The sequence below is a fragment of the Oncorhynchus gorbuscha genome, linkage group LG01 (assembly GCF_021184085.1).
Source record: "Oncorhynchus gorbuscha isolate QuinsamMale2020 ecotype Even-year linkage group LG01, OgorEven_v1.0, whole genome shotgun sequence".
NCBI classification, from domain to species: Eukaryota; Metazoa; Chordata; class Actinopteri; order Salmoniformes; family Salmonidae; genus Oncorhynchus; species Oncorhynchus gorbuscha.
Genome location: NC_060173.1, coordinates 34,548,372 through 34,563,322, shown reverse-complemented (window position 1 = coordinate 34,563,322; position 14,951 = coordinate 34,548,372). Strand labels below are relative to the sequence as shown.

General features: G+C 42.0%; 1 protein-coding gene across 3 annotated transcripts in view; it reads right to left on the bottom strand.

Annotated features, from left to right (window-relative positions):
- Window positions 1-14,951, bottom strand: part of scaper (S-phase cyclin A-associated protein in the ER) — a 143,588-nt gene that overhangs the window by 30,992 nt on the left and 97,645 nt on the right. For all 3 annotated transcript variants that reach the window (XM_046351197.1, XM_046351206.1, XM_046351216.1), the window contains exon 22: window positions 6,987-7,102. In XM_046351197.1, the coding sequence (XP_046207153.1) occupies window positions 6,987-7,102 (116 nt within the window). The remainder of the gene's footprint in view (window positions 1-6,986; window positions 7,103-14,951) is intronic.

The window sequence follows — 14,951 nt, the reverse complement described above, 5'->3', positions numbered from 1 at the left end:
GGTCGTTCGTGGTAATACACCTTATTATGAAAGTTGGCTGCCAATCTCCATATAGTCCAAAGAAGAAAAATACTGGAAGGAGGAGAGATGACTAAAAAAGATTTGGTTTACCATTTTGTGTGTGGATTAATTGTTGGAGTTGAGGACCTTGTGCATTTCAGGTAAAAGAACTTAACTTAACTTTATATCCCAGGACAAATTAGCTAGCAACAGCAAGATAGCTAAATAGGACAAATGAGTTAGTAACTGCAAGCTAACTAGCTAAATTGCCATAAATGTTTAGTGCTTTTCGACCTATCCCCAAATTAATATAATTGGTTCAGAGTTTGTTTTGATATTTCAACCTGCGTGTCGTGATCGCGTTTGGTGTGGGGCGCCAAAATCAATTTGCGCACGGTGTAAGCCAAAACACAAGGTGAAGAGCAAATCCATTTCCTGGTACCGTCAAACAATCCCTTCATTCACTGCTATCTAAATGGCATTTCATTTGATTCTCCTGTTGATCTATCTGATACCCTGAGTGCTTCCAAGATGTCCATTCTGCCTGTCATGCCACACCAGCTGGGTATATACTGGGAGAAATCTGATGAGCCGTCACGCATCACACACACACAAGCACACACTCACTCACTCGTACCCTATAACGACATCCTGAAAGGAAACCACAGGTAGCGGCTTTGATTTCACTGGACACACTCAGTAATGTGACAGAGGTGGTCAACTACAATAGTGTTTTAACATGCAGTGTCCCAGCACAGCAGTGCCACTGCACTGTTAAGACGTCTCTCTAAAACTAGAAAGCAGCTCGTTCCATTTTCAGCAAGGTAGGACAGGGGCCCCTGTTCCACTTATCACTTAGATAAAATGGATACCACAACCACAGTCATATTGAATGGTCTCTTCTCCCTACTCTAAAGGTATAAACAATTCTCCAAAATTCAACTCAAAGTTATACGACTGGCTCTTCAGCCCTTCAGATGGGCCAGTATGTCTGGTCTAACGCTGGCTTGTCTTCTCTCTGAGTTATACTCCAGCAGCACCAGAGACGGGCCCATATGCTGACAGGCTCTGGTGCTGAGCCCAGATATCACTGGGACACCAGTCCCATCTCTCTCCCCCTCTCTACTCCCCAGTGACCCCTTCTGGGAGACAAAGGGACATGTCCCATAAACACACAGTAGTTGACACAAGGTTGGAATACTTGAAGAAAGCATCCATCTTTCCTTAACACATCTGAGAAGTGTTGGATTTGTTAAAGTAGTGATATGGAAACTTTGCTTTTGCTAATCAATTCACACAGTGATTTCCTCAAAGCGAGGAAGGATGTGCTGATAAAGTTTTAAAAAACGCAGTCAGAACGACACCTCAGTTTACCCCCCCACCTAATCCACACCTCCAGCCTGGGGAAAAACATTTTCTCACCATATACTAATAGTGACACTGAAGATAAGAGTCTCCAGAGGCAGAGAGAGCAGAGCAGAGGTGCTGCCTGGTGAGGATCTGGGATCATTTACAGCTTGTTTTAGACAGCTCTCCCCCTCCTCCCCTAGGGAACACAACACTCTCCACTCAGAATCCCACAGAGCACACACTTGCACTGCTCCAATAAAAAATATACATTCATTGAAGGATTTTTAACAATAGTCCCTCGAGTTAAGATTGAAATACACAACTTTAGTAGGAAGAGTTTATTTATTTATTATTATTTAGATGATTGAACGATTTTCAAAACTACAAAATTACTCTCCAGGTGCAGACCAATTAAGGTTCATCTTCACATGCAAGTAAATATGGTTTATGCATGACTTTCCACGTTAACATCTTTGACATATTCGACAAACTGCTATATTCATGTTAATGAGAGTTGTTGCTCTGCTAGTCTAGACAGGGATCCAGCGGCAACAGGGTTACACAGGGACATTAGCAGAGCCTCACTGAGGAATTAGCTCATTAATGTAATGGTAACGAGGTGGAGTGGGCCTCCCAGTGGGGTAATATTGCCCGAGCATCTCCAACTCTGCAGTTGACATTTTTTGTAAATCACTCAGCTTATCTGAGAGGAGGCGATCAATACGGCAGCATTACTGTAAACAGATAATGTAGTGAGCGCTGTGGTTAGCGTCTGTCTCACAGACACCGCCCATTACGCCATCCAGATGAGAAATAGTGATTAGTGGACAGAAAGACCATGTCCTTGTGTTGCATCTCATCACCACTGTAGCTCTCAATATTATCTTCCCTTGACCTGACTTGACTCCCTTACCTTTCCTATTTTGTAAATGTGTGTGTTTATAGAATGTGGGTGGAGTAATACATGTTTAACCAGGCACAGGACTACATTGAGTGTGGGCGGGGTGTGTCTGAGGGGCTGGATTGATATGCTCTGGAGGGTTATCCCAGGTTCAGACCCTAGTTCATAGCAACAACCCCAGGCCTTCTACTCTACAGCACAGATGACAGAGAAAGCACAGAGACGGTCTATAGACAGCCAGCCTATCACAATCTGAGCCAATCAATACCAACAAACACCATAGTTGCGGGTTAGACCATTCAGCTGTCCAGACAGGACCTGGCAACACGTTGCATGTTTTGCCATTGGCAACATCATGAATATGGTCACTAAATACTGTTAAATGTATAATACTACTGATTCATATATATATATATATATAAAGAAAAGCTCAAGAAATTAGTCCAGTTCTTGGTATGCGTTTCACTTGATATATATATATAAAGTGAAACGCATACCAAGAACTGGACTAATTTCTTGAGCTTTTCTTTAGTTGCATCCTAACATTCCTAATTGTGATGACGAAGGAGTGAGAGGCCCCTTCATGGTGTATTGGACTTGTCCTCAGTCTTATGCATATTTATAGAAACTCTGGAGAAGTTCTTCTCAACATGTTCAGACAAGGTAGTAAGTAATTGAGTACTGAAAGAAGGTAACTGGGAGGCCATTCCGTTATCACTAGACATTGCACACTTCAGCTCTGGATTGGACAAGCTGTTCTGTAGAGGATGAAATAAATACCTCTGATCCATAGTTTGCGTTAGCCGGTAATAGCCGGCTTTTGGACAATAAAAAAAATAGAAAATCCGATAGATAAAATTGGTGCCGGCCAATTGTCTGGGAGAAGAAGAAAAGATCCCATTGCGAAATAATACTTTTTAGCCTATTCATTAATGGAAATATCAGTCCATGTAAATACATTTCACATGCTTATCTATAGTGTATTTGTGGAATTAAATTGGCACGTGTATTGTATATTCATTATGTATCTTATTTATCACACACATAGGCCTACAGCATACAGATACAGAGCCCATTCAAAACTGTTTTTCCCAGTAGGAGCTTGTTTTGTCTTGGATGCACAGAAGAAGTCGGAGATTTCCGAGATCCCAGTTGTTTTGAATGCGGCATTAAACGGCAACGAAAGGCAGGCTTCAACAGCGCGTCACACACCACTTTGCAATGAGCTGGAGGCCGTATGCATTTTGAAAACATATGCTTAATTTTTCGAAATCTGAACGTTTAATACATTAATACTATGATTCAAAGTAGCCCTTTAGCTCTCCTCTCGTCTACAATTCTAAGGATATTTTCATCACTGTCACAATGAAACCGCTCGCATGTGCAGTGCCATTTTGGCAACTGTGTTTTCCTGCTAATTGTAATATCGAACGAACATTTGTGCATCGTCTACTGCCTTGTGTGCATTGTAGCACTTATAATGTGAAGAAATAACAGTTTATCAACGTTTGAAGCTAAACGTTCCGATCTGTTGCATCAGACTCATTGCTTTTTTAAACTTAATTATTTACGTAGACTTGGCACACTGGTTATATGAATTAGGGTTCAATCCTCCCACAACTTTCCCAGAGTCTGTTTGGAATAGGCTATTTCTTTCTTGACAAGCTGACCAAAAGAATAGGTAGCTTAAACTTTTCTACTATAGTAAATTGACATAGGCTAGTGATTTTGCTGTTCATTTCTCGTCTTGTTGACAGATGAAAAGTTAATGTGGACAGTTATTCTAACATGTTAGGATAGGTTAAGTAATCCCTCTCACCCCACCCCCCCTAAGTTTTAGATGCACTATTGTTAAGTGACTGTCCCACTGGATGTCATAAGGTGAATGCACCAATTTGTAAGTCGCTCTGGATAAGAGCGTCTGCTAAATGACTTAAATGTAAAAATGTAAATGTAATGTTGAAAGTGCAGAATTCGGTAAGAAGGACCGCCCATCGCTGCATTCTCAACTTGCACGTTCTGTTAATATGAATTACCATATTCTAAAAGTGATTTCTGTCATTCTGAGCACCGTGGGTGGGCGCCCTAATCAGCTTATGAACCAAATGCATATGAGTCTGGTACATTTCTCAAATGTCCGTCACCACATGTTCCTAACGGAAACCCTGCTCTGATCTTACACACCTCTTCATAGTTACAGTGGATTCAGAAAGTACTCAGACCCCTTGACTTTTTCCACATTTTGTTACGTTACAGCCTTATTCTAAATGAATATAGTCCCCCCCTCAATCAATCTACACACAAAAACCAATAATGACAACAACAAAAAAATACTACATTTACATAAGTATTCAGGCCCTTTACTCAGTACTTTGTTGAAGCACCATTGGCAGTGATTACTGCCTGGATTCTTCTTGGGTATGACGCTAAGCTTGGCACACCTGTATTTGGAGAGTTTCTCCCCTTCTCTGCAGATCCTCTCAAGCGCTGTCAGGTTGGATGGGGAGCGTTGTTGCACAGCTATTTTCATGTCTCTCCAGAGATGTTCGATTGGGTTCTAGTCCGGGCTCTGGTTAGGTCACTCAAGGACATTGAGACTTGTCACGAAGCCACTACAGCGTTGTCTTGGCTGTGTGCTTAGGGTCATTGTCCTGTTGGAAGGTGAACCTTCGCCCCAGTCTGAGGTCCTGAGCAGGTTTTCATCAAGGATCTCTGTATTTTGCTACATTCATCGTTCCCTTGATCCTGACTAATCTCCTAGTCCCTGCTGCTGAAAAACATCCCCACAGCATGATGCGGTCACCACTATGCTTCACCATAGGGATGGTGCCAGGTGTCCTCCAGATGTGACGCATGGCATTCAGGCCAAAGAGTTAAATCTTGGTTTCATCAGACCTTTTTGGCTGTCATGTGCCTTTTACTGATGAGTGGCTTCCATCCGGCCACTCTACCATAAAGGCCTGATTGGTGAAGTGCTGCAGAGATGGTTGTCCTTCTGGAAGGTTCTTCCATATCCCAAGAGGAACTCAGACTCTGTCAGAAATGTTTTGGTACCCTGCCCAAGATCTGTGCTTCGACACAATCCTGTCTCGTTGCTCTACGGACAATTCCTTCGACCTCATGGCTTGGTTTTGTCGACTGTGGGACGCTTATATATAAAAAGGTGTGTGCCTTTCCAAATCATGTCCTATCAATTGAATTTACCACAGGTGGTCTCCAATCAAGTTGTTGAAACATCTGAAAAATGATTAATAGAAACAGGATGCACCTGAGCTCAATTTTGAGTCTCATAGCAAAGGGTCTGAACACTTATGTAACTAAGGTATTTAAAAAACAACAACATTTGCAACCATTTCTAAAAACCTGTTTTTGTTTTGTCATTTTAGGGTATTGTGTGTAGATTGACGAGAAAAAACATTTATTTAATCCAATTTAGAATAAGGCTGTAACGTAAAAAATTGTGGAAAAAGTCAAGGGGTTTGAATACTTTCCGAATGCACTGTATGTCAAGTGGAACTCTCAAAGCATAGTAACAACCGTGTGTGTATGGTCTTCAGCTCCAACAAGCAAAAACAGTCCAATTGTGAGCAAAAGACTCCAAGCTACCTACAAGCAGAAAACTCTCCCCCCATTTAAGTTAATCAAATTCCTCACAATACTGAAGTCTGCTTCAAATTCTCTAGGATTAGTGATTGAGGAAGTAAAATGTTTTAAATAAATCGATAAACACGAATGGCCATATGTAAAAGCATTATAAATACAAGTAACGTTTGTCCATTAGTGGAGGTTTGGGAAACAGTAAATGCTAATAAGTGAAGGAGAGAGTCCATTCCAGTCCATTAGACTCCCAGTGTTGTGAGAATGGCGGTCTCTCAGAGGTTATCTACTGGCAGGCCACGCTAACTCCAGACCCACAACTCAAAACCACGACAGAGTCTGTCTGATGGATTAGACACACGGCCTTTCTGTAGATCAACAGAAAAGAATGAATACAAAATAGATGACCAAAATATAATCCCCTTCTTTTTTTCTTTAAATGGTGCATTATTATTCATGATCCATTTAGGATATTTATTGAGATGCGAGCACTATAAACAGAGAAATAAAAGGAGGGGCTGAGGTTACCTCACATCTCCAATTGTAAACAGAGGAGCGCTGTCACTGAGGTCAGGGAGAGGACACAGTCTGAGTGTGGACCATGTCTTTAGAGGCTGTACACAGCAGCTGAAAAGGCTCATGGTTTTTCAGTTGAGGTCGGGTCGGACGCCGGACAGTGAAACGCTGGCTCATGAGGCTATGAGAGTAGCACTAGGCCAGGATATTGTATGCTGGTTGTGAAGACTAAATGAGACTAACTTGCTCTAGGGGTGCTGCTTTGCAGATGACCCTGTGCTCTTTTTAGCCTATTGAGGGTGTATGTGTGGTGTCAGGGAGGGGGGGTTGGAAGGAACACAGCAAAAATACAACATTTCCATTTCAATGGATTAATGAAGTTGTATTGTATGGGGAACAAGGTCATTCTATCCAAAAACAATGGGGTAATTGAAATGTACACGTCCTCATGGCTGTCTCAGCAGAGGTGACAGAGAGTTGACAAATGGTCATAACCCCTGCAGAGCCACAAGCAGCAACCACATAGTTTGTGTAAAACCCTCTAATATGAATAAATAGTATCAAAAGACGGTGTGCTTGGAGAGGAGGTGAGCTGTATTTGACTGTAAAAGCTGGTACTCACTTGATTGGAATGCGTGGGACTGCGGTGGGGGTGGAGGCTGCAGTGACGACCAGCAGAATCTGTTCCAGAGCAGAGAGTCCCCCGCCCACCTGGAACGCCACTTGATCTGCATTGTTCTGTAGAGAGAAAGAACAAGAACCACATTCAGGTAACAGGGCGCTGGACGGACCAAGGTATCACATTACTCTCAGTGTGGACCCAGCTTCTCTTTTCCTCACCTCCCAGTTGGGAATGAAATCTGAAACAAAGTGATCCCCAAAGTATTCCTGTTAAATCTCAAAAGTGCACAACCCCAGCGTTCCACCCCCACTATAGTCCAGGCAAGTCTCAATGGAGGACAGCTACTCTGCAGACCTACACACACACACACACACACACACACACACACACACACACACACACACACACACACACACACACACACACACACACACACACACACACACACACACACACACACACACACACACACACACACACAGCACCAGGGTGGTGAGGAGAGACTGTACAAAAGTAGAGAACAGAGAAATCAAACAAAAACTTAAGAAAATCATCAATCAAGATAAGAGTATTGGATACATTCTGAATTTACTCTTTATTTATTCCAATATAAAATGAGCTATAACTCTGACAGAGGAAGTGCACCCAGCTGAGCCTAGCACACTGCATTTAAAAAAGGTGCAATATGCAAAAATCACTCCGCCATTTCCTGGTTGCTAATATTGTAATAGGTTGCCTAATTTAAGTTTGTGCAACAAAACAATGTATAGTGTAGAGAATCATTGTCATCTAAACCGATGTGAAATATATTTTCTAGAACCAAAAATATTGTATTTAACGGTTTGAAGCTGGTCTACAAAAAATGAAAGCAAAAGACGCAAAACAACTTTAGCATGGGAATCATAGAAATAGAGAACATAGAACATACCAACCTCTTCTGTCATTCTTATTGACTGCAAGTCTAAGATCTATAATTCACATTTCTATGTGCATTTGGTCAGGTCGCCCAAATAGTTACATATTGCAGTTTTAAAAGGTATAGTAGAATGCGCCTCGAAACCATCATTAAAACAATCATTAAACAAACATGTTTAGTCTAACACAATAGTGTCAATACAGCAGTCCATAGATTTAAGACCAAACAGCACTAAATAAGAGGGCCCTGCCCTGTTGCAAGGAGAGGAGAAGAGAGTCAGAGCTCTTGGCATTGGGTCAGATGCTGCTGCAGCTACACAGTCCAATAAATCAACAGCTCCAAAGCCCAGAGCAAGCGGCTGCTATCAGACATGTTAGTGCCTGGGTCGACCGGGAGGATAGGGGCTCCAGGGGAGGAGTGGGTGCTGATGGAAGGCTTTCCTCGGCTTTCCTCACAGAGGGAGCAGCCAGGGGGACAGTCATTCCTCACCACACCAAGCATGGAGGTACACTGGGGGTCCCTCCTACACCTAATGAGGTCACATTCTCCCAGGTAGTGTGACAGCCCTCAAATCCAGGCACTCCACTCTATTTTAGTTCCACGGATGAAGGGTTTGCCAACAAGCCTGAACACATTGAGGAAGCGCTTTGCAAAACGATATATAAGCTCTTCATCTGTCACTCACACAGACTGCCAAGGCACAAGTCAGCAGGATCCGGTGACAAAAAACACTGAACTCTGCTAGGGTTAAGGGATTTGGACCAACACACTGAAAAAACACCAGAGGCCCTATGTATGATGTGCAGTGAGGATTATGGAAATCTCTACCATGATCCAATCTGCCCATGTGTGTGGTTGAGTGCTGTTTATAAGAGAAAAACCTCCTTTATGTAGGTTACCAACGGTTTCCATCGATATGGTCTCTAGCACTGAGCTGGGTTTAACCCATTCTTAACTCACCCATCAACGCAGCCATCTAAAAGCTTCTGGGATAAATGAGAAAAGGCAGCTCTTTCATGGTGTCTTATCAAATGGTCTTTTAAAGGGGTTAACTAGAACCTGCCCAGCTCTGGCTGTCTGACGGTAAAGCCAGACTGGGACAGTTTGGCTGCATCGGTCTTGGCCTGTTGACAGATCGATCTATGTGACAAAAAAAAGAAGAAGAGGATTAACCTCCAATAATTTTAGCCAACATCTTCAGGTGGTCTACATCTGCAATACCCATGGCATCCTTACCAGACATGACCCATCTGCTCGTGTGGAGATACACAATCATTCATTTCTTAAAAGAACACAATCAGATATTGGTGTTTTTGGTGCAGGAACCAGCATAGTAATCAGTGAGTGGACCTCTGTGGTGTTCCTCATGTTTTGGTTGAATGCATTCAGTTGTGCAACTGACTAGGTAGGTATCCCCCTTTCCCTTCCTTCTATCAAGGATGTACAGCTTTACACTCTGCTGGCTCAGTACTGTGGATGGCAGTAGAGCAGAGCAGGAATAATAGGTCTTCTTGTTCCCGATCAATGAAGAATAACTTTTCAATTGAAACAACTAAAGAGAGCAAATTGCAATAACAGCCAAATTACATGCCATGTTAAACAGAACCCTCTGGTATGGAGTTCTTCAGGTACACTTACTGTGAGTAATACATAGAAACAATAGAGCTGTCTTTCATTAAATAACCCGTTGAAACACACTGGGAACTGTATAACAACCTTAAGGTGAGATCTCCATAGGACGTGTGCTGTAGTAACTATTGTATCCATTGTTGCCAAATGTTGATTACAGCCAACAGGCTTCCGGTTCCAAAGCCATGGTTACAACATCTGGATTTGATTCATATTTTCAACAAGCCACATCTAGCTTAGAACCAATCCTCCACTCTATGTAACTATGGAGCAGTGTGTGATCTGTCTGTGTCCTGTCACTCCCTGCTAGACAATCTGGTGACAGTGTAATAGGATGAGGGGTGCATTTCTTCTAAAGTGAAACTCCCAACATGACTGAAGACATGAGGAAAGGTGAGGGGGCAGGCCAGACAGTCGAGTCTAACATGAATTATAGAGCTGAAGGAATCTTACCCAATTCTTACTCCTGCTGACCATTACTACCCCAGCTAATCAGAAGGCTTGCAGCTGTTAATTCCTGTGGCTGTGGCACTGCTGAGAGAAGCGGATAAGCGGAGAAAGGGAGGTAGGGAGGGCCAGCCGGACAGCTCTTTGTAGTCACCTCCCACTAGCCACTTTATTAGATACATAAAGAAAGGAGGAGGTGAAATGGAGGGGAAAGCCCCGATCCTCTGGCCCCAGACGCTGGGGAACAACTGGCTGGGAGTTCATTAAAGGTGTGACACAGGACAGCCCCTTTGTCAATCAGTCTTTGGCCTCAAACTGGTTGCCCCAAACAATATTACAGACGGAGTGAGGAGGGCAGACACACCCCCATACATGCATTTAATCTTGGACCCCGACTAACATATACACTTGCAAAAAAAGCCTGTGAGGAGTAAACAAAGTCTCAATTTTGTTCAGTAGTCTAAACCAGCATCTGCATGTATGGGAGGAGTGATAAACCACAACAAGATTGCTGGAGTAAACATTTAGAGACTGAGTAAGAGTTTGTATATTAAAAGGGTGTAATGGCATGCTGTTTGGTACACTAAAGTAGAATGATTGGTTGAGAGACTGTAAATGGGAAACAATACTGGGTGAGTTTATTTTAAATGTGAAACAATACTGGGTGAGTTTATTTTGAATGAGAAACAATACTGGGGGAGTTTATGTTGTTATGTGAGAAACATTACTGGGTGAGTTTATTTTAAAAACAATACTGGGTGAGTTTATTTTAAATGAGAAACATTACTGGGTGAGTTTATTTTATGTGAGAAACAATACTGGGTGAGTTTATTTTATGTGAGAAACAATACTGGGTGGTCATGGCTAGAAGGGACAAGTTTTGTTAAATTAACTTCAGATTTGACAATACTGGATAAGTTATTTTAAATTACGAATTAAATTTAAAATGGGCATGTTAGTATATTTTAAATGAGAACTAACATAACAGGTTAGGAGAAAAAGGTCAAAACAATATCAAATCTTATTGGTCACATACATGTGTTTAGCAGATGTTATTGCGGGTGTAGTGAAATGGGTTAGATAAATTTGTTAATTTGACAAAAGCTGGATCCCTTCTAGCCATGACCCTGTCCTATAGGCTATTTGCCCAAAAAACCTGTTTTCAAATTAAATGTAGGCCTCACTAATTTAATTAGCTTAGGCATAAACATTTTAATTAGGCTTAATAAATAACAAAACAGCACCACAGCAGTGGAAAGAGACGTGGGCATGTTAGGAGAACTAACATAACAGGTTAGGTCAAAACAATATCCTTATTGGTCAAACTCAAGTGAAATGGGTTAGATAAATTTGTTAATTTGACAAAAGCTGGATCCCTTCTAGCCATGAAAGCCCAGTTCCACTAGGCCCCTCAAACTTTATCCCCACTTTTTTCCTGTTCCTCTAATCAGGGACTGATTAGGTGCAATTCATTATCAGGTAGAACAAAAAACCAGCAGACTCCGGACCTTGTAGGGCAAGAGTTGTATACCCCTGCTCCAGGGAGTCGCAAAATGAAGAAATCGATGTTGGACAAACAAATTGTAAATATGCAAATTGTAAATTTGTAAAAATAAGTAAATAAATTAATTCGTTAAGGCTGGTTTATTGAGAGAAAGCTTATTTAACAATGCTGTAAAATGAGCCCGACATTTATTAAAACACTTGTTTACAAAGCTCAAATCATATCTCACCATTTTCTAATGGATGATGATAATAAATGTTTATTATAATTTCAACTATTGTGGGGTCGTGACTCGTGCCATGTGTGATATACGTGGATGATTGAGAACTCTATTTCCTACTATAGACAGTTGTCTGCCTAGTTATTGCAACATTGTAACTCTGCGATGTGAATAGTTGACAATGATGTTTAGTTTCCAAGTGCTACTGAATAAGCTCAACTGAAATTCACCAACTGTGCATGATACACATCATTACTCTACCAATCCCTTCCAAATCTTTATACTATACATGACACAGGCGCATATGTTGCTCTGGCCTAGGGTGGCAGCAGAACTGCTAGGACTGGCCCTCACAAACACTTTCCTCTAATTTGCTTGTGTTTGAGGTAGACCTTGGCCTGCTCAAAGTGAGCCGCTGCTGTTGGGAAGTCAAAACTCTCCAACTCCTTGGAGCAGCTTGCGACGGCGCATCAGCCTCTTTACTTTGTACTCAAAATGGCTCAACCGTGAGGCCATCTTTAAGATGTTTTAGAGGGGAAAAAAATCCCCTTTCAGAAGGCACACTGGAAACAGGGATAATCAACACAATCTTCACCAATTCTTCCCAGTCGGGGTGCACTTAGCTGAAGTCCCTTATGCGTGTCTTTTGCGTGAGTAGAAATAGAAACCCAGCAGACACTAATTTCCCAGCAGTTTGAGGATTTATTAGTCTATGAAGTATATTTGCCTTTGAAATTGGAGCACATTGACTGGTATTTCCATCAATGAATAAAAAGCATTATTGGGTGGGGATAAATATTTTTTTACCGGCTAATACAAACCCTGTACTGAGGCGCAAAATCAGACACCAGACAGCTTATGGAGGAACTACAACACAGAGGGATTTCAATGTTTGACCCCAGTTAAAGTTACAAAAAGTCAGCCATCCTGGAAACATCAACTCAAATATTAAAGGCCATATTCATAGTCTTCCAGCAAACATATCCTGGTTAGGTAAGAAACATGTAGGTACTTCGGAGAAACAAAGAATGTCAAATTAAACGATTTACCTGACTTTATGACATACTTTGGCAGCAACAACACGAAAGCTTGTTTGTTTGTTAAACAATATAACTCCTTCCGAACTCATAATAAGAGGGTTATTTTCATACAATAGGGCCTATTCAAGAGCAGGTCATGTGAATGGATCATATTCTGGCCAACTTTAGTCTACTCTATTCATTTATTGTAGTAAAATCTGTAGTTAACATAATAACTAAAGAATTCCAGATGGGTTAAGGTTTGGCGACATAGTAAATCACATAGCCTCTGTTCAATAGCTGTCAAGACTAGATTAAATAACCATAACACTTATCATTCAAATCTTAACACTTCTTGAATAGGGGTGAGCCAAAAATAGCATTGAAACTCATTGGAGTATAACCCTTAGCCAAAAAATGTACAAAAATGGTACCTATCTTAACAAAATCTGCAATTTCCTTACAAAAGTAAGTGTATTATTAACCTGGATGTGAAATAACAATTAACCTCATCAATTTGAATGCTTAATGTGAGCACTTATAGCCATAGACCAGACTATTAAGGAATAATAATACGCTTCCTGACACACTTCCTGTCACACTTCCTGTCAGTTTGGTCCTCCTAGTCTCATCTGACAAGCTCAATAAAACAAACATTTGGGGAAAGTGGATCTATGACACACTAACACTCCCAATCTAAGCCAGGTGGAACAAAGAAAACCCTCCAAGGGGATGAGGAATTTAGAGAAAAGTATGATTTTCAGCTACAAGACCAGTATACTCGTCTTAGGTGAGTATTGCATTCAGTGTGCAGGAATACAAAATATAACCTTGGAATTTCAGAACATTCAGACACTGCTAATTTTGGCTACATCCGTCAACTTCAGGCAGGCTCCTTGAGGCCCTATGTTCTTGTTACTCTGTTGCCCTATTCCCCCACCTCCATATCCCAGGTAGAACAAGCCAATGGTTAGTCACGAAGGGGAGACCAACCAGCCCATGACAGCTGGCAAATGAAAATGTAAATACAGTCTCCACTCTTCAGCTCTTAGACCACAGTGTTTCTGACAGTCCCTCAAGTGTCATAAACTCTCTCCATCTAAGGCCAGCCTTTATTTGAAAGCAGTGACAAACAAATTTGGGCCAGTGTGTAAATATGCGAATTCATTACCAAGGTATGAGAGCAGAAAGGTAAGAAATTGCCCTGAAAAAAAATCTTAGAGGGAAAAAGCTCTCTACTTCTTTTGAGTTTGACAAAAAAAGAACCCATTAGTGCTCACAGAGGGAGAGGCGTGCTGGGGTCGGAGACTGGGGGGGCTAACTGAGGCAGCCGTGGAGGGGGAGTGTCGGGTGTTGTTCAAGGAATTAGCAGGGAAAGTGGAGACTGAATCAGATACCGCAGAGGAAAAACAAATATCTAGGTGAGTCAATAACACGAGATATGCTTGTTAGGTCAAATAATCTAAACGATCCTGACTTAAAGTGACTCAGGGGGCAGACACCCATGCTGACAGAGACTATATTTATTTGCCTTTGTCCTGGGATTAGAGGAGGAAGTGCTCCCCAGGCTGGTTCACAGGCCAGCCCACCATGGCCCACCCCACTCCCCTCAGCCCAGGCCTCACTCTGCTCTGGGCTGAGGGGGAAGAATGTGTTTAACAGACATACTGAATGAAGTCTCTTCCACCCCTCTACACCCACAAAACTCTAATGAATTCACAATAGGGCTTTCCTCAATTGTTTTAATGAACTATAAATATGTAAAGAGCTTTAACCACACAGAGTTGTCTGTCCTAGTGATCCCAGTGTTGAATTGAGGAGGACTCCAGGCCTAGTGACCCCTGACCTCCAACAGGGAGAATATGGAGCTAATGGGAGGAGTCCCCCTGTTAGTGACAGCTTGAACACCATCGCACTGGACTCCTCCTCTCTCATTACACTGTACTGCTGTGCCAGTCACTCCTGCCACCTCGCTCTCCCTCTCTCTGGGGAAATTCAGTAATAGCCTCTCTACCCCTCCCCCTGTCAATGACCAGACACCATCATCTCGCTATCCTCCCACCCACCAACATGCACAGTGTGCTTTATCAGACCTTGAACTGCACGTTGGCAGAAGAATGATGGCTTGTCACTATATGTTTTCCTCTTCATAAACACAGTGACAGGTCCTCTTCATAAACCCAGTGCAAATCCATAAAATACCATCAAACAAAGTCTCATCTACAGTGGA